General features: G+C 31.7%; 2 protein-coding genes across 4 annotated transcripts; both read right to left on the bottom strand.

Annotated features, from left to right (window-relative positions):
* Nucleotides 1-7,006: 7,006 nt before the first annotated feature.
* On the bottom strand, nucleotides 7,007-10,957 carry LOC123205869 (F-box protein At2g26850-like). Of its 3 annotated transcripts, XM_044622922.1 has the most exons (7): nucleotides 10,689-10,957; nucleotides 10,323-10,367; nucleotides 9,296-10,237; nucleotides 9,051-9,130; nucleotides 8,784-8,962; nucleotides 8,314-8,388; nucleotides 7,007-7,491 (listed from the first exon to the last, which is right to left on the bottom strand). In XM_044622922.1, exons 3-7 carry the CDS (start codon nucleotides 9,842-9,844, stop codon nucleotides 7,304-7,306), a joined length of 1,071 nt encoding a protein of 356 aa, XP_044478857.1. In that variant the 5' UTR covers nucleotides 9,845-10,237; nucleotides 10,323-10,367; nucleotides 10,689-10,957; the 3' UTR covers nucleotides 7,007-7,303. The 3 variants fall into 3 exon arrangements, with proteins under 3 accessions (XP_044478857.1, XP_044478856.1, XP_044478855.1); XM_044622921.1 differs by having other exon boundaries at nucleotides 10,323-10,957; XM_044622920.1 differs by having other exon boundaries at nucleotides 9,296-10,957.
* Nucleotides 10,958-20,768: 9,811 nt separating this feature from the next.
* On the bottom strand, nucleotides 20,769-22,184 carry LOC123205898 (heat stress transcription factor B-4-like). The gene is made up of 2 exons (XM_044622957.1): nucleotides 21,780-22,184; nucleotides 20,769-21,555 (listed from the first exon to the last, which is right to left on the bottom strand). The coding sequence occupies exons 1-2, from the start codon at nucleotides 22,020-22,022 to the stop codon at nucleotides 21,049-21,051; spliced, it is 750 nt and encodes a 249-aa protein (XP_044478892.1). The 5' UTR covers nucleotides 22,023-22,184; the 3' UTR covers nucleotides 20,769-21,048.
* Between the last annotated feature and the right edge of the window lie 200 nt (nucleotides 22,185-22,384).

Here is a 22,384-nt window from a genome sequence, read left to right as displayed (position 1 = left end):
GAGAAGTAGCACTGGAGATGAAGTAACAAGATCAGATTCTTGAAGATTGCTATTTATTATGACCCGTCTGCACTGGAGTCTTATTGTTGTCAAGTAGTTACGACAAAATATCACTGATACATTTCATTGTAGCTCAGTATTGTAATTGTGGAGTGGTTATGTTAAAATATCACTACTTTCATTGTAGCTCAGAAACCTTAGGTGTAGTCTAGATAGAACATCAAGGAATTGTTGAACTAGCGGCAATCTGTGAAATGAAGTTGGAGTATTTATTTGAGTTAGGAGTACTGGGTGACCTATATGAAGATAGACTTGAAATTTGTTTTTAGCAATAGCTCTATGAGTGTTCTCCCATTCCTGACTTCCCTAGAGCCTCTGCTAACATAGTCGAGAAAGTGACGGGTTCTCTGCCCTTGTGGGGATGAAGTTACAGAAGTTTTGAGAAATCGAAAAAAGGTCACGGTGTGGTGACTTGCTCTAAGGGGTTTTCACTTATGAATAGTGATATATGTATTCATTTTGAATAACATGTTGAGACAAGTGGATAGATTCTATATAATGAAATTCCAAAAATAATAAAACTATGTATACATTATTGAGTGCATAATTAAATACATAATTGATGTGTCATTAGGTGATTATGAATTAAAGATAAAATAACATCAAATAATAAACTATGTATATAAATAATGATATATTTTTATATGATTTGATAATTTTAAATTAAATATAAAATTATATAAAATTATATAAAAATACATTAATTGTGTACTAAAAAATAAATATATATAACATTACTCTTTCAGAAAAGAAACAATTACATTGCAAGACTCTTAGGGGGTGTTTGGTTTAAGTAATGTTTTATTACCAAAATAGAAAGATTACCTAGATTACTGGGTATAAATGATTACTATGTTTGATAAAATTTGATAGGTGTAAATAATTATTGTGTTTGGTTAAAGGTAATAAAAGATTACTAATAAATTATTTTACTTAAATGCCCTTTAATATAATTATTTTTAAATATTTTTATATTATTTATCATATTAATTAAAAATAAATTTATTTTTGTTTCAAAAAATTAATAAATAATAATATAATTATAATAAAATCAGATTTACCATCTATATTACCTGTCACGTCAGCATTGGTAATATAGAAGATTACTGTAATATTTTATTACTGACAAACCAAACAAAGAAATAAAAGATAGATTACCAAAGTAATCTTAAAATCCAGGAACCAAACGCCCCTTTAGGATAATGGTGTCTCAATGAATAGTTTGAGTGATAAAAAAAATTTACATATAAGAGAATATAAATTTAAATTTTATATAATAATATTTTAAAATCAAACTCTTAATTTAATTTCAACTACGTGATATCCATTGATTAATATTTTAAAGCCGATAAAATACTTTTTTGGATCAAATATTTTAATGAACACATTATGAAAAAGGTGCTCGGATAGGCAGATGGTGATGTTGTAGTAGAAAAAATGGGTTTTTCTCTAACCCCTTATTTCTTAATTTCAAGAACTTGCATTGGATGTGATTTTTCGTGTGTATTTTTAAGAAGAGAGGACCCATTTTTTATTTTTTTTCTTAATTCGGTACATTCAATTAATTAAACAAATACATTAATAAACTTTCATAATTAATGTGTAATTTGTAACCGCCACACACTTTAAAGACTCTTTAATAAAATGATTAAAATACCCAACAAAATAGAACTTGCTTATTTATAAGGCAAAAGGGGTTATTCCCATTCTCAACTTAAAATTTGTTAATTATTAAAAACTTAATTCTTATTTATTGAGAATTAAAATTAATTAAATTAATTAAATTTTAAAGATAAAATTATTATTTAATCAATAATATATTAAAAATAATAAAATCTATTCCTTTTTTTAATTTAAAAAATTAATAATTTTTTTAATCCTAAAACTTACATCCCCCCTCTTCAACCCCTAAGTTTTTACATCCCCACTCTTCACCCCCTAAGTTTTCAAAAGTCAAGGGAGTATTTTCTAGAGAAAAACAGCTTCTCCGTGCTCTCTCTCTTTTTAACGTTGTTTTTCTCTCTGACAGTGTTTTTGACGCTGCTTTTCGATGTTAAGAATAATATTATTTACAGATATATACATCGTTATATAATTAGATTTTATTTTATTTTTAATTTAAAATTATTTAATTATATGATAAGATATTATTATTTATGTATAATTTATACTCATTATTATTGATGCACAAATTTATATGTATATAATTTTATTGTATTTTTTTAATTTCATCATTGCAAATCTTTACTATTTTTAATCAAATTAACGCCTAAATGACCCATTAGACTTCTTGATGCTCTTGTAAAATAACTTTCTCATGCATAAAACCAAAAAGCAGGGAATCTTTAGGTGCTTAATTAGATAACTAGGACATGTCACGGGTCAGTAATTTTTTAACTTGGTGATTCATATAATCTTGTCTCTTCTACCCCAAAAAAATAACAGTTAAATTATAAGTCAACGGCATTTGGGATGTTTGATTCTGTTTGTGACCATTTTCTTCACTAACCTAAATTGGATTACAAGGTCGACTGTGTACAAAAGGGCAGCATATTCCTTATCTGTCAAAAACACGGTGTAAAGACTCTGATTTGGTTTTCGTTTCATGGTCCGATAAAATTATATATCCCTATTTTTAATATATAAATTATTACGTATTTAATGTATGTTATCAAATGATTAGATGATTTTAAATTAGAAATAAAATAATATTTATTTATATGTTAATATATCGTATATATATTTAAAAATGGAAATACGTTATTTATGTTCTCAGCTATTCTATTTTAGAATACAGACCCATTTGTCCCACTCCTCACATGAATGCATTATTGACTTGGCATGCTAGAATAAATCTTATTAATTTGAACGATGCCTTGGAATCATATGAAAGCCCTGCCTAGTGCCCTTCTTAAATTATTATAACAAATGCTGTCCTTTTATTCAGAAGAAAAACTCTCTCCACAATCATATTTTTAGTGCCAAAGTTTCAATCAAATTATGGAAACTATGACAACTGATCAAGATTCATTCTATATGAGTGCACCCACCAGCCCGGACGGTTTGAGTTTCTATAGTGTTCCAACTAGCCCGATTAGAAAGCCTTCGAAATCTTTTTATGATGCTGAAAGCGAGCCAACTACACCACTATCCTATGAAGATGCAAGTTCTGGTTTCATCGACTTCGAATTCGATACAAGTCGATTTAATCTTGCAGTTTATGACAACAAATTCGAAACGAGCCCGACTTTTGAGATACCATGCTTGCAACAGAAGCAGGAGAAGTGCACAGGGTCATCACTTACTGCCATGGCATTTGCTGATGAACTTTTTTGTGATGGGAAAGTCATGCCGCTAAAGCCTCCTCCGTGCCTTCAATATTGTAATAGTGTTGGATGTAGCTCAACTTTGTCTTCACCTAGGTCCCCGAGTGGGAGGCTGAAATTTTCATTTCAACGTAGGAGCTTGTGGAATGATGATTTTGATCCATTCATGGCGGCGTTGGAGATTGTCAAGCAAGAGCAAAAAGAAAAAACTCAGAGACGTGCTCGCTCTATGTCACCACTACTAGCCAGGAGCCCAGAAGAGCATGCTAATGGCTCAATTAGCTTTAAAAATCATCAAGGCATCAAGCAATCAAGATCAGATTTAGATTGGCACACGGAGCTCAGTGCCTCTGGGCCATGTTCAATGTGGGAACCTAATCAGAAAGGGAATATGGGTCGCAATGAACAAAGCATTCTCATAAGGCTTGCTGAGCCCAAAGGAATATTGTATGCTAGACGTGCGAGGATTGCGAAAATGGGCCATGAAAAGCCGGAAAAGCCCAGTTTAAGAAAAGAGCCGGAGTCCGGCGAGACCGGAGAGTGCCTTAAAGAAGCTGAAGGGAGAAATAGAAGAAGATCAAAGAGGCAAAAAATTAAGAAATTTCTACTCAAGAGTACTGGGAGAACTTGTAATAGGGACCAGAAAAAAGATGAAAGTGATAGATTTTCTGAGAGAAGTTACTCAAGGAACCTCAGCTTTAAGTCCATGAAATTAGCCCAGTACAATGAAGAGAAGAGGGTATCTGAAGTGACCGAAATGACAACAATCCAAGACAGGCCTAAGATTTTTCCTTGCATGGGTTTTAGAACAACGTATGCGGATTAACACATTCGGTACATAATTAGTTACTAATGCACTTTTTGCCCTAGTTAGTAATCTATGTATTATTCGTGTGTTAAATATGTTTAAAAAAATTTTTAAATTTAAAATATATTAAATACATATTTTGTACCCTTCTAGTATTAAACATGAATTATACACTATATTTTATATTTGTTATATTTTTTTAATTTTTGGTTAAATTTAAAGTACAAAATTATTCTTTCTATTTTCAATTATTTATGAAAATGCCATTGTCATTTTAAAAAAACCCAACATCATTTTTTTTTAATTCTCAATCCTAATTTCATGTTTTCCTCCTCTGTGCTTTATATAAAGATTCACTTTGATGTGATGTTTGAAATTCAAGTGGATTAATTTGTTTATTTTTCTCAACTAATTGATACGTGACTTTTATACAAAGAATTTTGATTATATATTATGTTATATTAGGTCTAATAATTAATTAAATATTTTACATTTGAATTGTTATATTGATTTTCAATAGGAAATTCGAGAAAAAATATTAAAATTATTATGATATTGTTGTATTTTTAGAAACATATTATTGACGATGTGTCACATTATATCTGTATATATACGTTTCGTACTTTTTTCGTATGCAAATTTTAGGGTTGACTTACAATTCCAACAGCAAATCAAGCAAAACTGGAAAATTAAATTCAATTGATAGACATTATATAAATATGAAAGAAGACATGAGTATCTCACACGTTTTTGTAACTCTTCGCTTTAGATGAAGATGTTTAAAATCGGCTTGAACAACAAGCCGAATCCCTTCTTGAGTGAAGTTGAAATTCCTTCCACGTTAGATTTTCATCTCTCCTTTGCTGTATATATAGGGACATTTTCTGTCAAAAAAAACTCAAGAAATTATCAGATTCATAAAGTTGAAATATAAAGAACCCGATATATTAAATAAACTGTGAAGAGATTACTATTCAAGTTGAATAAAGATGAAGAAGAAAAATTGTTTATATAATGAACCAATTACCCTTTATTGATAACACTCGTAAAACAAGACTATGGTCCATCTGTTCATTTGTACTAGAATCGAAAAAGGGACAACATGCATTAGGTGTAGTACATAACTAGTTTTTGCCCTATGTCATAAAAATAGGACTAATATTATATATATATATATATATATATATTTTGTATATAATTTTAATATATAGGTTATAACATTCCTGATCCAAAGAGTCTAATTCACAATCAAAATATTGAACATATAGTCCATTATGGGCTTGCTTCTGAGCTTTATAATTTAAAACACGCCTTGATAGTTTAAGAGACTCATCGACTATTTAATAATCAAATCTTCTTATTTTTAAGCAATGTGAGATGTATATTCATAACCAACATCTCTCCGTGCTTTACTAATGTGAGATTTGTCCAAAATTCTTACAACCACCCCCTCATGGGACTTAATGTCCTAACTGAGATTTGTCTTACCATCGTTCAAGAGGATAGACAAAACGACTCTGATACTATTTATAACATCCCTAATCCAAATAGTTTGACCAACTATTAAGATATTGTCTACTTTGGACATAATCCATCATGGTTTTGCTTCTAGACTTTGCAATAAAAAACATGTCTTTATAACTTAAGGATCTCACAAGGTATTTAACCAGTCAAATTTTTTCATTTTTAAGTGATGTGAGATACATATTCATATCTAGCATATCTCTTGTATTTTGTTGATATGAGATTTGCCAAGGGGTCTTATAATCACCCCTTCTTACAGGACTCAATGTCCTCTTGAGCAATGATATGGTAAACCTCAGCGAGGATACTAAGTCCCGTAAAGGGGGTGAATATGACATCCTTAGGCAAATCCCATTTTGCCAAAAAAAGGAGAGAGATATTGGGTATGTCTGTACATTCTATATCTCTTGGGGATGAGAAGATTAAAATGGTTAAATAACTTGTGAACTCCTTAAATTGTCAATATGTATTTTGGGTTGCAAAACCCAAAACTAAAATCAGGATAAACTGTATGTTCAAAGTAAATAATATCTTGATAGTGGGTCGAACTATTAGATTAGAGATGTTTCATAGATGATGTGTCATCATGTGATCAACTGTTATTTTTTCTTTAATTCAAAATCATTCAATTAGATGATAACACATTATCTATGTACACAGTTTGTGTTCCAAAAATATGTAGGCAATTTGTGTTCCAAAAATATGTACACAATTTGTGTACAAAAAATGTATATATATAGTTCTATTGAAAATGTAATATATTAAAATTGTGATCACAAAGTGTCCAAAGGTAATCAATTACCATTACAATATATTTTCACTTGATTTATATCACATAATACGAAATTTTCACTAACACAACTAATTGCTATGGATCTAGTAACAATGCATTCCATCCCTTAAGTTAATGATCCCAAACCTGTGAGTAGAAGCATAATTTCTTGATGCTCTAATGACAAGATTTCGTGTGTAATGAAATTGCAAAAACTAGCACATGGGTTTGCTTAGCAGAGTGAAAATACTTGATTTTATTTTGGTATTCTATCCTTCTAAGAGATGATGAAGCCTTTTTGCTCAATACATTAAAACAAAAATGTCTTGATGCATTCTTAAGAACAGCCATCAGAACTTTTAGCAATAGCTGCATGTGTCTACATGTGCAGAAAGAGAGATATCAGAAGATAACAACTTTCTCTTTTCAGAAACATTTTCTGAGATTATTAGTACTTTATATAATTCAAAGTTCTTACATTCTATACCAAAAGAAGCAATGTAGAGAATCAAGAGATAACCAACTAAACCTTTCATTTATTTTGGGGTAAAATACGGTACATCGAAGTTTGCATCAATGGCAGGCAATTCGCATGGATTAAATCTTAAGCATCTCCTATAAAGAAAATTCTAAAGAAAAAGGTGAAGAACATGACCTCCACATTATATGCAACAGAATCAGAAGCCTGTCTTCAGCTTCTTAAAGATGCTTTTGAAAAGCTTGAATTCAACATCCACTTAATCACAAGGAAAAATAGATTTTGGGATCAAATGGTGGCAAAGTGTAGTGTTCTTTTTGACAGAAAGAAAAAGCCTATTCCAAGGCTTCCACTGGCCAAAACAGCTTCCACGTTGAGATTTCTTCTTCGCTTTTAAGCTTTCTGATACCCCCGTAGAATCCATCTGCCTCATTTCCCTCCTCCCTGTGGTCTTTCCTATTTATTGTTGTTTTTCTCCACCGTGAGCCAGGGGTGTATTGATTGAATTCCAGCACCACAGTGTCTGTTACAACCAATGCAATGTCAGAAATTCATGCTGTTATCACAAAAATTCGACTGTGATATAATGCTTATAACCTCCATAGTTTTAGTTTCACAGCTGATGTCACTATAAATCACAGAAAAAGCAATACGTTGACATGGATATATACTTTCCCTGTTTTGTCAAGTTGCAAGCAACGAAAAGAGATCCTTAGCTTTTTCTTCTATGATGAGGTAAGTTGTAGAAAAGTTTCACTACAGGATCATCCTGAAATTGCTTTCCTTGAAAACAACTGGGTTCTAATTGTTTACAAAGGCAGACAAAAAATAAATGAAACATTGGGAGATGGCAACAGCTAGTGCTGCCTCGCATAGCTGAAAGATGACCACTTCACAACCAACAGCACATTGAGGAAACAATGAGCTCTTCAGTGCAGTTGGCCATAAATATTCCACTGAGACATTTTGGTGGAAATTATGACACAATGACAATGATTTGTCCTGGGGACCATTCAAATAGGCACAACAATTGTCCACACTGAAAAATAGGATTCAAGAAAAAGACCTACCCAAAACTTGGTCTCATCTATATAATGAATGTGGTGCTTTCTCTTAATATTCATACACAAAGAAAAGGAAGAAAATTATATCACCTTCCGGTTTAGTTAATTTCTAAGGTCACCAAGAAAGGGAAGATGCAGCAGTAATGCCAATAACACAGCAACATCTCCAACCACAATGTGTTGTTAAATTCCCAAAGTTCTGTTTCCTTCTACTTTATTATCTATGCAATCACATGGAGCATAAAGTGCAAATTAAAAGGGAAAAGGGGAAATCAACTTACCACTATTATGACAACAGCAGAAGTTTTCATTTGCATCACACGATTCTAAGTGATCCACAACACCATACCACCAGCCTGCAATGTATGTATAACAAATCTGAGAAAGCAGTAAATAATTTCAAACATTTTTCAAAGATAAATAAAGATTGATTAATTAAAAACAGATTAGTTGTCCGCTGCTATGACTCTTATAGTCTAATGTGCAGTTTGTCCTATGGAATTTTAGTTCACTATTATGAGCTGGCCATCTATTGTTTTCTAGTAGATGAGGTCTTTTTTCTGCATAATTTCTTGCAACAGTCCCTTTGTTTTCAACCATCCTGAAACCAATCCACATTCTAAGAAAAAACCCCAGAAGAAAACTAGACAAAAAGTCTTTGAAACAAACAATTTAAGCTACTTAAATTGATTTACATTGATAGGCTAAAATGAAAGACAGCTAGCAGAAGAAAATAGTACATGAAACATACCGTAAGGAAACTCTTTGTTTCTTCTCCACTGAATCTCAATGTGATCACCTGGGTGTAACTCATTCAAGCGATCAGAAATGTGAAGATCGTGAGGACTGGCATCAATTGGTGGTGCTCGAAGCCTTTCCCATGGCACACCATGCTCTATTGAGATTACCCTCCTTCCATGAGGTGGATACCTGCAGCACAAACCAACTCTAAAAATCAAACCCACCATAATAAGAAATTTCTTTTCTCATAGCTCTTAATCTTCTTTTCTAAAATTACCTCGCTTGAAAGGAGTCAGTTTGCGGATCATAGCTAAGCTCGGCATCATAGCATGACAACATAAACCCAACATGACCATTCTGCAAAACACCCCAAAACATAATTTGTTAAAAAAAGAAGGAACAAACCCACCAAGTTACTTTTTTTCTTTGCAATTTAACGAAGTAAAAATTCAGTATTGAAGCTTCAAAATAGATGATAATTATGTAGAGATAAAAGGGTTGTTGGTGTTGCTATGTATGTACCTCACGGTTATAGACCTGAGCTGGGAACCAGAAGCGACCACTGTCAAGAGCAAGATACCAGGACATGATTGAATCAACTTGCAAAGAACTAGAGCTCTTCTGATTGTAACTATCTTCAACCTTTGGTCTAAACAACGATAAAGATTGAACTATAGAAAAAAGCTTCATCCAAAGCTTTTGTTTACTCTGTTTGAGATTGGGAGAATCTTTTCTCACAGCCATATGGCACTGCCACTGTCTATAAGCAGCAGGGCCAATAATTCTACCCCATTTCTGCTTCATATGTTTCTCCCAAAGATGATCACTCATGCACCTCTCTCTCAACGAACTACAAACACCAGCCATGCTACAAAGCCCCGAAGGAGGTAACTTTTCAAGAATACATTCCAAGACCAACTCAGGCAAGTCTAACACAGACATGCCCCCACAACTTTCATCCTCAAAATGATCAAGTTTAGAGGTGAGTGCCATGTTGTTCAGAGAAGGAACTGTTGAGTATATGATTGTACTCTTTACGGACGCTAAAATGGAAAAGATTGACAAAGTCATTCCAAAACCAGAGAGAGATTAATCTCATCTCAGTTGCCCATAGTGGAAGCGGCTTCAGAGGAAAGGAATCTAAACAAAGAATGAAAGACAAACAAGTAACGACGATGTATCATTACAAAAGTGGTATATTTTTTTTTCAGCCGGTCAAATTCAAGTTTGGCAGAAATGATGAGGCCGAAAGATTACTGAAACCGACAGTGGAAAAGACAATGGTTAAAAAGAGAAAACTCAGGAAACTAAAGGACTTTCATGTTTTCTCCTCCTCCTGTTAATAATCAATTTCAATCCACTCTTAAAGAAAAAAAACCAAAGTGGGATCTTCACATAAACACCTTTAAAGTTACAGGTTTTTATAGGTTCAAAGAAAGCCTACCAAACCCAGCAGTGGACCTCCTGCTTGCAGAAGTCTAAATCAGAATAAAAAATGAATTGCATATGGAAATAATACAAATTAGCGTATGTACATACATGTACAAACCTTAATGAATAATCAACCAGCAAGTTTTGATGGCAAAAACCAAATCTACAACATGAAAGGACGCAAAATTACTCAAAGAGCTCCTTGTTCTTGTTTTAGTAATAATTAAAAAGGAGAAAAAATGGTCATTCACAGAAAGTGGAGATGAGAAAATGAGTAAAATTGAATGAATCAAATGAAAAGAGCATGAAGAAGTGGGGCAGAATGGAATCTGATAAGGTCAATCTGACACCTTTGAAATTCCAAGGAAATAAAAAGGATGAATAATAAGGGTGGATACAAAGACCCATATCTCCAAAAATCTTTGAATTTTGGTTTAAGGAACAGAAATGCTTTGAACAATACAATAAAATGAGAGGCACAGACCTGGGTGGGTGAGATTGAAATTGAAGCACAATTAGCCACACCACCAATTCATGCACTCACCAAGACACAAACACAAACTCAACAAACACAAAGGGAGAGAGATGGTGAAGGTGATGGTTATGGTGAAGCAGAAGGTTGTGGAGTCAATTCACAACTCTGTTCACTAAAATCTTCATCACCAAATCTCAAATGATGATAACTAGTTAATTTTCTTTTTGAGACAAATTAACACTAAAGAAATTACAATAAAACTAAGAGGATATACTTTTGAGTACATCTACTTGTACAAATCATATACAATAATACTCAATTACATAAGAATTTATATATCAAATTGTATATTAAAAATATGTAAACATAATATTACTTAATAAAGAAATGAGTGGTAAAGGTTGAATGAGAAATTTGAAGGGCATTTATAGATTTGTCAATCTATTTTTTTGGATACTAAAATGAAAACCACACAATTCACTATATTCCTCTAATGTCTCCATACAATTCACATCCTCACTAGCTAGCATCCATGACTACAACATTATAAAATTCTGGGTTTGATTTGGATTTCAACTCAATAACAAAATATAAATAGCAAAATTGATGGGTCTCAAATACAAGAAAGTTATGGTACCATTTTATTAATTAAAATGATGATGACAGAGAGATTTCACTTCCACAAACTCAAATTAGCTTTATATTTTCATAAATAATCATAAACCAAAACCTCTTAATCTATAATTCACCAATTCAATCAAGTTAAGGTCAACTCATTATTCATGCATTACATTTTGCAACTTGTGGAAGTGTTGAATAATGGTATATTCCATGATTAAAGGCTTGGAAATTTTGTAACATGGTAGCCTCATATTTTAGGTAAATAATGACAATAATAATTGAGTTACTTTTTGTGTGAAAATGACATAAATCAAATAAATAGACCTTTCTTGAAGGACTATGATAGGGTACGGTTAGACCCACCTGGCTTTAGCCTCTTTCATGTTAATTGACACCCTGAAAGCTACATTTTTATTGGTCGGCAGGTCCACGATGCCAACTTGGCTACATTACCATGTGAAGACGAAGAAATGTAACAAAGTATTATATAATTAAAAGAATGTACGCTAATTTTAATTATATAAATAGATATATATTTATATATATCATTGTATGATTAAATATTATTTTATCTTTAATTCAAAATTATTCAATCATATGATAACATATCATATGTGTATTTATTTATGTACTCAAATAAAACATGCATAATTTTATTGTATAATTAAATCCATGCAAAAGACTATATATATAATAAGATGGGTATCATCTAAACATTTATGGCTAAATTTGACTCATTGAAACGTTTATCCATATGAGTAATGTTATGTGTACACATTTTTTATATATAATTTAAATACATAGATAATGTGTTATCATGTTATTAGATGTTACTTTATCTTTAATTCAAAATCATCTAATTATATAATGACACATAATCTGTATACCTAAATTATGTATAAAAAATATATACACATAATTTTTTTTGTATTCTCATAGTATAGAATCCATTGATTTCCTATGAAGTGCATAGAGTTCTTTTAATGAATTATGGACCTTACATTATTAGAGTGTGTGATTGAGTTGTTTCAACGTAGATCAAGTAGGAATCTTATCTATTTAGTGGATATGCTTTTGTTCAATAAATAGCCCAATTGACAACAAGAACTATTACTCACCATTCATTAAACTTCTTTATTTTATTTTATTTCTTCGACACTCTCCCTGATGCATATCTCGATTCTATCTCCATAGGTTATGGAGCAAATGGGCGTAAAATTGATGAATTAAAAAGGCACACTTAAGGCATACTCCTTTTGGTTACTCTTTTTTTTTTTTTTTTCAAAAAGGATTGCTCAAAGTTACATAATCTTTCCATGCTTGTCTCCTAAAGTTTAAGCATTTTAGTCGTCACTTCTCATCAAAGTTTTTATCAATTTGCTCGCTTCTATAAATTTTCAAATCATGTAGAAATAATTTAACAAATAATCTGTCTGCCCTTATCTTTTGTTCATCTCCCTTCCAACTCTCAGTTATGTAGGTAGTTTAATTTTTGACTTAGTATCGTCACACATACTATATTTTTGCTATCGGTCTTGATAATCCTGTCAGTTTTTAACAAAAATAAGGGAAAAAAAGTTACTAAATCGTTCATTTTTATCTTTTATTGCTTAAGATATAGTTAAAAATTTACTTATGTCTACACTAAAAATAATGATATTATGGATGTAACGACAGAAACTTTTCAATTATAGGTTTTTTTTTTTTCAAAAATAGAATGAAGAAATCGTAATTTTGTTTGAGTGTCGTCAATATTTTTCGTGAGGTCTTACTGGCTACAAGTGTATTATGCTATTGTGACAAAAGAGGTTGTTGGTTTGTCAAATTCCTGCATTGCCTGTGTAACCTTAATAAATGGATTTTATGAGTATGGCCTGTGTAACCAAGAGTCCTAATAGTGGGAATTGCGTAAAATGCTGGTGGTGCTACTTCTCATTAACTAATGTAGACAATTTTGAATTTTGCACAAGAGAGACTATGATAAAAGCGATTATAATCGGCTTAACAACCCTATTATCCATTATAGTGAGAATTAATAAAACTATGTGTACAAATAATAATATGTTATTATGTGATTGTGTATTATTTTATTTTTAATTTAAAACCATTTAATCACATTGTAATATATTATTATTTGTATATAAAATTGTGAGCATTGTTTATACACATAGTACTACATAATAAGAATGGATTGGATACAAATATTTTTTAATGTGGTTTAGTCCACTGATAAAGAATTTACATCTGTGGTTATGTAATTGATGACTTTAAAAAAGTGTTATGGTAGAGCGTGAATAGAGTGTTACAGACAACATGTTGATAGGACTCAATTTTGGAGAATGACCTAAGAAATGCTTAATTAATACTACAATGCTTAATTGATACTAAGTGCCATCAAATGCTAATTATATGAAGTTGAACATCCAATTTACAATTTGTTTATGTTATGCACATACTCTTTCATAGGGGTATTTTCCCTTTCCCTTTTCCTCTTCCTTTCCTCTAAGCGATCATTCATATTTATATGATAAAAAATAAGACTTATAATTTTTATAAGTTACAATTCAAATTTAAATTAAAAAAATAAATTCTTATTATGCTATGTGAAGATAAGACAACAATTGTGTCTTACAATGGTATAAAGTCATTTTTTCCACTGTGGGTGTGATATACAAATGGAATGCAGACTAGAAAGTTGTTTAGCTTGGGAAATGGACATCACCTGTATGTTGAGTCACTAGTCCTTATTTATATATCGTTTAGTGAGTTCAATCAAAAAGGAGTATATTATATGACAGTTCTCCCCAATTTCTGGAGTGTTATAAGACTTTGGAAACTCATCGTCTTTTTGGACAAATCGATGGCATGTGGAGATTTAATATCTTAGATGATATCTTGTGATGGTTATGTCTCGATTGGTGCAATTAATATTCAGTACGTCTCGTATTGTGCATAGATTAAGTTGCTTCACTTTGCATCATGAGATGGTTGAAATGTGCCTTAGAGTTGACCTGGACAATCAAGATTGCTTCCCATTCTACCTTCATTTGGCTATAGAAAGAGAACATACATCATGTTCTAGTTTTCTCACATCCTAGAAGCGCTTGATTTTTTTTATCTTTTTGAGTTCTTAACAGTCTTTGAATATGAGTGTCTACTTTTGATGGTCAATCAAGGAGTTAACCGACTCATGAGATGGTGAGTTATCTAGCTGTGAGACATCTTCATTTTCTGATCTTTTAATGACAATTTTCATTTTCTATTTTATTTTATCTTTACAAGTGGAAAGAAGTTGTTCGTCTCCCAAGGTTTCTCCGATGTCGATTGGGCGTCCAAATGGAAGGAAAGAGATCGCCGGAAGGAGAGGATGCCTCGGGAGGGAGAGACTGTCGGCAATGGAGCTGGAGATGTCGCCGAAGATTTCAAAACGAAACCTTAGGGTGAAACTGCCATTTTTTAAAACTTAGACTGGGGGAAAATTTTAGTTTTAAAAGTTTAAGGGGGCAAAAATAGATTATATTTTAGTTTATTTTTTAATATTATAGAGAAAATGATGATTTTATTCTTACCACCGTTAATTTTAACTGCTCATGGGTGGGTGTTTGGTGTTTCCATAATTAAAGAGTGGATATTTGAGAAACCATCAAACCTTGGGTGGGAAATAGTCGTTTGGCCTTTGAAAAATTATAAAGTGGCACGTTAGCCACCATATGCCATTTTCATATAATGCAATCCTAATTCAGTTTATTGAGTGTGACAATTTTTAGTTGCAGAGGGAAGAATCTCACAATGTCAAGGTTGTTTACGACATCGAACTTGGCTTGTGGGCAACCAAGAAAGAAGGATGAACTTCTTGTGTTTTTTTTTTTTTTTTTAACTTTTTAATGTTTGTGATAGAATCAATTGGAAATGTGATCTGTTATGTATAGGAATGATATGGGCATGATCATTTAAGTTTCATAATATGATCTGTAGGTATAAGATTTAGGGTAGATTTTATGCGAGTTTGGTGGTAATATATATTGGTGTATGTGTATTTATACTTGAATCAGAACGTACAGAAGGATTTGATCTGTATCCAAATAATGTGTTAGGCAAAATAAAATGCTTTTAACATGATTTAATGGCTGAAAATTGGTTAACTCATGTAATGTATATATGTGTGGCCAGATAAATGATAGCCAATATCAATATGCTATTGGAGTGTAAGTTTTTGAATTATTTGATAATTTGAACGTGTTAGAAAACATAGACAAAGGTTGTTGATTGTTTTGTTTTGAAAGTCAGGAGAAAACACTCGTGATTTGTCGTTCCAAATGTGCAGGAAATGTCATTCCAAGAACATAAATTAATCGCGATAGACCTAAAATTAGGGTTTCGTATGCATTGAATAATTAAACGTGCTTACGATCTATGTGATCATTTGTCAATTGAGGTAGATTCATTGATGAATGTCATATGATTGTACGAAAGACACGCAGAGTCATTTGTGACACATAAGATTAGACACAATAAATGCTTGTATAGAATAGTGTACAACCATTCATACTTGAAAAAGATAATAATACCCTCATAGCGAGGTACCGGATGGATGAATATTCATGATAAAAACATGAATGATCATTTAAGGACACGTTTTCAACATAGACCACCCATGAAAACATGATTTCTCATGAGTTTCATATATGTTTTCATGAGGGTTGTTAAGAGGGGGCATTTATGAGATTCTTTATACAACTCGCCTATAGTAGGGCATAGTCATGGCATTATAGTCTAATAATGTGTAGGGAAAATGAACTATACAATATGCAATTCATATGATCAAAGCGCCAAATCTCTATTTTGACCTAAACCGATTGACACATAGGAAAATGTTTTCAGAAAAAAGTTTTCAAAAAGCTAAAATGTTTTTAAAATGCTTTCACGTAATTTTCATATGCATTACATATAAAAAAGTCATCATAATATAGGAACCAAAAGTGCATTCTGAGATGATTAAACAAGACCGAAGGTGTTCTTGAGACAAGTTAGATAAGACATGTGAGTTATACGTCATCCAAGTTTGAAGTCCTAAAGTGTAATCATGATTGTCTTTTTATATTTATGTTCAATTTGTGATGTACTCATAGATTTTTATGATGTTTTGTTGTTTGGTTTGTTGCTACACACATTTATGTTCGATATTTGTTATTTTGACATTTTTTTGTATGTTTTTGACATTTGCCTGTTAATGCATGGGCATTTTAGTAATTTTGGATATTGAATTTTGAATTTTTCACCCAATGTATGTTAATCATATCAAACGTAGTTGCATTTTCTTCTTTAGAATAATACTTTTGGAGGAGAGTGTTATATCGAATCAAAATCCATTTTTCATAAAAGAACTTTACAAGACCTAATGCACAAAATTCTCTTATAGAATCTGAATGGAAAAATATTATTATTTTTCCGGAATATGTCTTAATCATAGTAATAAAAATTTTGCCTATGTTTGCTACTTCAAATTTAGCTCCCAAGTAAAACGTGTAAATTGATCAATAAATAGGGCAAAATATTCATAATCAAGTCTAGATAAAACTGGTGAAAAGCCCCATAAATCACAATCTATAAGATTAAAAATTAAAGGTGCATCAACTTCAGTAGTACTGCAAACAGAAGTTTGGCAAATTTTAAATTATCCGTCTTAACATTCAACTTGTCTAGAAGAAAAGTATGCTGGAATATATACTTTAACCTACAAGCATTCGTGTGGCCAACATGAAGATGCCATAAATCCCAAGTATTATTGGCATGTGACACAGATGCAAATGGCGAGTCTGTCAGACACAAAGAAGAATCCTTTTTGTGATCTAAATCAAGCTGAAACAAATGTTCATGTTTATAACCCTTGCATGATCACTTGCCCCGTTTGAAGGTCCTACACATCACAACCAAGAGACGAAAATTTAACCCAACAATTGTGATCAGCTAATTGGCAAGCAAAAATTAAATTGGTGATTAGTCGAGGGCATAAAAGGTGTCATCAAAGTAAGTATATATAACATTGCTCAAAGGTATTAGGTAGGCAAAAGGATTTGATAGATTCTGATTCTTTTACCAATAACCTGAAAACAAAGAAAGTAGGAGAAACAGCATCTGGAAGAGTTGATTACATTGAGTCCCGAATTTTGCATTGTCTTGATCACAACTCCTAGTAATGAAAGTTGATTGAATTTTTATATTTTTAAAATTCTGCAATCTAGAATATAATAATATGGCTTGGCTTTTTGCAATAGTTGCATCTATTGTCCTTCCAACAATGCAACTGCAATTGTTCAAGTTCATTGCAATGCCCACATCGAATATGTGTTTTGCCTCCATGCTTTTGTTTTGACTTAAAGTTTCCACGTGAAGCAATAAAGACAACATCAACAGAACTGGATTTTGGGTTTCCATAGTCAGAATGTGGGCCTTGCATTCTCAAATTTAGGTCAAAGCTTCATAAGAAATTGCATTACTCTTCCACGGTCTCTTATCTTTATACTCTTGGATGATGTTTGCTATCTCATATTCAAGTTCAAATTGTCTTGATTGGTTCGCCAGAGAATAAATTCCTTTAAGATTATTCCACATGGCTGTTGCAATTTTGAAAGACGTAAGACTTGGTACGACATGAGGCTCAGTTGAATTCGATATCCGAGTAATGATTTGAGCATTCTTTGTTTTCCATTGGCTCTTTGCCACCGCATCACCTTCTCAGTTTGAGACCCAACAAGAATTGCAGAGTCCTTTACTTCAACACAAAGTTGAGTATGAAATTCCCAAAAAGCAAAAATTTTGCCATGGAATTTGACAGATTTGGACTCATACCGATCTAGATTATCATTTTTATAGGACCGAATCAACTACAATGGACAAAACAATATTAATACGATTAAAAAAACAATAATACTATATGCATAAAATTTATGCAGAGTGTTTGTATACAAACTAATATAGTTGTGACGTGATAAATGCTACGTGTAAAAATTGCCACATTAACACCATTAAATAAAATGAAATAATTGATCTTTCCAATTTGATTCCCACAATTTCTTGCCTTCGCAAAAGAACGTCTTTTCTCTAGCTATCTCTTTGCCACCATTACATCTTCTCAGCGCATCTCTCTATCACATGTTATCTATCTGATGCACGCAGTTGCTAAAGATCACAGTCAAGAACAAACTGACAAAAGATTCAAGAAGGAATTGAAGAAGGAAAACACACAGAGAGAGAATTCCAAACAGAGAAGAACACGTCGTAATTTCTCGCCACTAGTTCAATTCAGTCTTATTGTCGTAATTCCAAACAAAGATTAAAGAGACTCAAATTTCCGTTCTCAATAGTGCACCTTTGGGTTCAAATGAAATGAAATTGGTTTTATAATAACTCTTTCTTAATCTATAGTCAAATAGAAGATGATGAAGGTGGTGATAGTGTTACAAAATGAACTGAACTGGTGGCGAGAAATTACAACGTGTTCTTCTCTATTTGGAGTTCTCTTTGCATGTGTTCTTATTCTTTAATTCCTTCTTGAATCTTCTATCAATTTGTTCTTCACTGTGAGCTTTAACAACCACACGCATTAGAAACATGGCATGTGGTAGAGAGACGCGTTGTTGAATCAGATTGGAAAAATCAATTATTTCATTTAATTTAATTATGTTGATGTGATAGTTTTAACATGTAACATCGGTCATGTTACCATTACATCAATTTATATTTAAATTTTGTACATATAATATTATCATTAAAAAAAATAGAAAAAGAAAAACTTACGTTTATTATAACGTAACACATAAATGATAATCACAAAACAAAGGAATAAAAAAATTCTCAAATATAAACTAGAAAATTTTTCCTGAGTATCTAATACCATGATAATATTTGAAAGAAAAGAATACTATATTTTGTATTTATACATGATAAACCTAACTAATAAAGGAAAAAGGACAAAAAAATAAACACAGGGTTAGAATCTAAATGTTAGGTTAGATTTTGTTTGCTATAATTTTAGATTGACGAAATATTTTTATTCTCATTTTGACTGGATATCTTTCTTCCTTAATTTCTGACAAAATCTTTAACTTTTGAAGCCTCATTATGTTTTTTTGACCCTAAAAACTATAAATTAAATCTCTCACAATTTTGATGTTCTCCAAGTTCGATATCAAGTCAAGATTAGTAAAAGTCCTATAACTTCATTGTCTTGAAGTTTTTTAATTTTATTCCGGTATGAAAAATGTAATTTACGAAGATTTTTTTATTGGGATATTACAATTACATAATAAATGGAGCAAACAAGATTTCGGTAACTAAAAATACATTCCCGAGAATAGTTTAATTAGTAAAATAAAAAATTTTATATATAAAAGAATATAAAATCAAGTTTTATTTGATAATATATTAAGATTAAATTTTTAATTTATTAAATTCAGTAATTATGAGATTAAAAGATTTATTCTACTTAATATGATTGATTTTAATTTAATATGATAATATGATTTAGGTAGAATTTTTGTTTAAAAAAAAAATCACCCTAATTGGTAAGAAAGAAAGGCTACACCACCACACGAAAAAGATGGGGAACAAAATCAAGACATGACAAAGAAGCACATTATATGACATTAATCCCAATACAATCTTACTCAAAATCCCCCTTTTTATCCTTTTGCTGTCTTTATTGCCTGTATGATCCATTATTTTGATCCCTTTTCCTTGGCACTTTCTCTACTTTTTGTGGGAAAAAAAGCAATAAAAGTATACCAATTTCCCCTAACGATACAAAACAGGGTGTTAATTTTGATTCAAAAATAATAATAATAATAATAATAATAATAATAATAATAATACCCTCCCCAAAAAGTTATAATTATTCACTAATAGTGAAATCATGGCAAAGAAAAATAAAATCGATGTGTCATATAATTGTTAGTTGTCATTGAAATTTATAAATATAATTTTCAAGACATATCTCAGATTTGATGCTGATTATTAAAAAAAGTTAGATTCCCACTTAGTTTCTTTTAATTTACAAATTAACTCCGTTCAAACGAGTTTAGTTTAAACATATTTAAATTTAAGTTTAAGTTTAAAAATTAAATATTTCAAATTCGGACTTAAAAGATGTTCGACTCATTAAATTTATAAATTTGAAAAAATTTTATATGAATAAATTAAAATGACGTTATTTTAATTAATTATATGAAAATGATATTATTTTAGTAATTTTTTTTACAACTATAAGACCAAGTCAAGCTTGGCTTGACATAGTAGTTGAACTGGGTCGTCTTAAAGGGAGCCAAACTTAGTGAGGTCAATTTCTGTCGAGCCGAGTTGAACTCGAATAGGCTCAATCAGAAGCTTGCAATCCAGCCCTATTATTAAGTAGCTAGTTTAACCTTGTTTAGTCCTTAAAATTATCTACTAAGCTTGTCTATCAAAATAAACTTGCTAAAACAACCACAATCCTACTAGCATTTAACATGAGAAATCGACTAGATCCCAGATTGGAATGAGTGATTGATTTGCTTAATAATACCAAGTGGTAGACGAGAGATTCGAAGAAAATATGTTAAATTATCGTTCCATCAGAAAGCTTAAACCTTCTTAATAATAATAATAATAATAACAATAATAATAATTCAACTTCAATATTCAAGTCCTACAAAAACTAAACCAACTATTCAAGTTCTTCTTAATCTACCTTTCCCGAGTGTAATCTCTTCTTTCAACTGAGAGCAACCCCAAAGAGCTTCACGCTACTATTAGGCTCCTCAGCCACAGCCACTGAAGATGACTTAACCAGTTCACTCAGCCTGGACTCTGAGTAACTGTGAACCGTCGGTCCATGCTCATGGTCAAACGGAGCAGCTGGTTTTACATGATTCTGAATGAAGAAGATAATTTCATTGTAGAGATTCTTCATGTGAGTGAGTTCAGATAAAAGCATGTAGTTCCTTCTGCGCAACCGTTGATTGTCTTCAGTGAGCGCCGTTAGAACATCAGTAGGAGATTTATAACAGTTATTTGGTGATGGCAGTGGAGAGTCTACCCAACAGAAATTTTCCTGATCCGCTTGAAGAAAATGAGCCGGTTGCTCTTGGAAGTTTACCTGTTGATGAGTATGATTCTGGGAATTTTTTCTTCTGTGGATCTCTGATAGTAAATGCTGAGCTCCTTTTCTAAAATATTCATTTGCAAACTCCCATCTATCTGCCACTATCTTCTTAAATCCCTGAAAACATATATTGTTAAACCATCAATATAAAGAAAGATATGGTAGAGCTGCAAGATTCTCTACGGGATTGTCTGGATTCGAACTGCATAAACCCATGATTAGTGAAACATTGAATTATCTAGTATAGTGATTGGGGTTTACTTGTTCAATCAAGTTAAGAAGGTTCCTGTTATTAAAAAAAAAAAAAAAAAAGTGGAGAAGGGAGATGAAATACTGCTTACATAGGTGTTAAGCTGCCTGACAAAGCTTGAGAAATTGTTGTGTTTGAAGTAGTTGGGAAGAAGATCCCTGGCAAACTCAGGAGGTCTCCACACAATAAAAGTAGATTCATCTTCACCCCAAGACACAATGTGGTTGGTGAGTGGATCATCAACAAGTTGGTATGTTTTTGTGAGAAATGGAGCTGGAACTGTCTTCTGAGACTCCACTGAGAACACCATTTCTTCACACCCCATAATCACCATTAATTCATAAACTGATAAATGCTTCTTCTTCTTCTGAATTGAAATATATTTAACTCTCTCTTTCTTTCTCTTCTCCACTCACTATCTCATTATAATTTTCCAACTTTATGAAACAGAAACATATGACCATGTCACTAAATTAAATAAAAAGCCCTTTCTTTTTCCTGGAGCTGGCTACTGTTTTTTCTAACTTTTTAATAAGCATATGACCATGTCAGTAATTAATTAATTAATAAGTATAATTTATTATTTTAATAGTAATAAGATTGATTTTCATTTCCTTGATCAGGGAATTCCAATCTTTTGTGCCAAAGAGTTTTGGAGAAAGCAGCTGTTGCTTCTCTTCAAGGGCTGAGCTTGGA

The sequence above is a fragment of the Mangifera indica genome, unplaced genomic scaffold (genome assembly GCF_011075055.1).
Source record: "Mangifera indica cultivar Alphonso unplaced genomic scaffold, CATAS_Mindica_2.1 Un_0018, whole genome shotgun sequence".
Lineage (NCBI taxonomy): Eukaryota > Viridiplantae > Streptophyta > Magnoliopsida > Sapindales > Anacardiaceae > Mangifera > Mangifera indica.
This window is presented reverse-complemented; position numbering and strand designations above follow the sequence as displayed.

Bases quoted from the DNA above. Each gene is read 5' to 3' on its own strand.
- LOC123205898 (XM_044622957.1), bottom strand. From the start codon at position 22,022: ATGGTGATTATGGGGTGTGAAGAAATGGTGTTCTCAGTGGAGTCTCAG. The intron at 21,556-21,779 runs GTAAGCAGTATT...ATATGTTTTCAG, and splicing joins TCAGGCAGCTTAACACCTAT to GGATTTAAGAAGATAGTGGC.
- LOC123205869 (XM_044622920.1), bottom strand. From the start codon at position 9,844: ATGACTTTGTCAATCTTTTCCATTTTAGCGTCCGTAAAGAGTACAATC. The intron at 9,131-9,295 runs GTACATACATAG...GGTGTTTTGCAG, and splicing joins CTCAGGTCTATAACCGTGAG to AATGGTCATGTTGGGTTTAT. The intron at 7,492-8,313 runs GTAAGTTGATTT...TGGTTGTAACAG, and splicing joins CTGCTGTTGTCATAATAGTG to ACACTGTGGTGCTGGAATTC.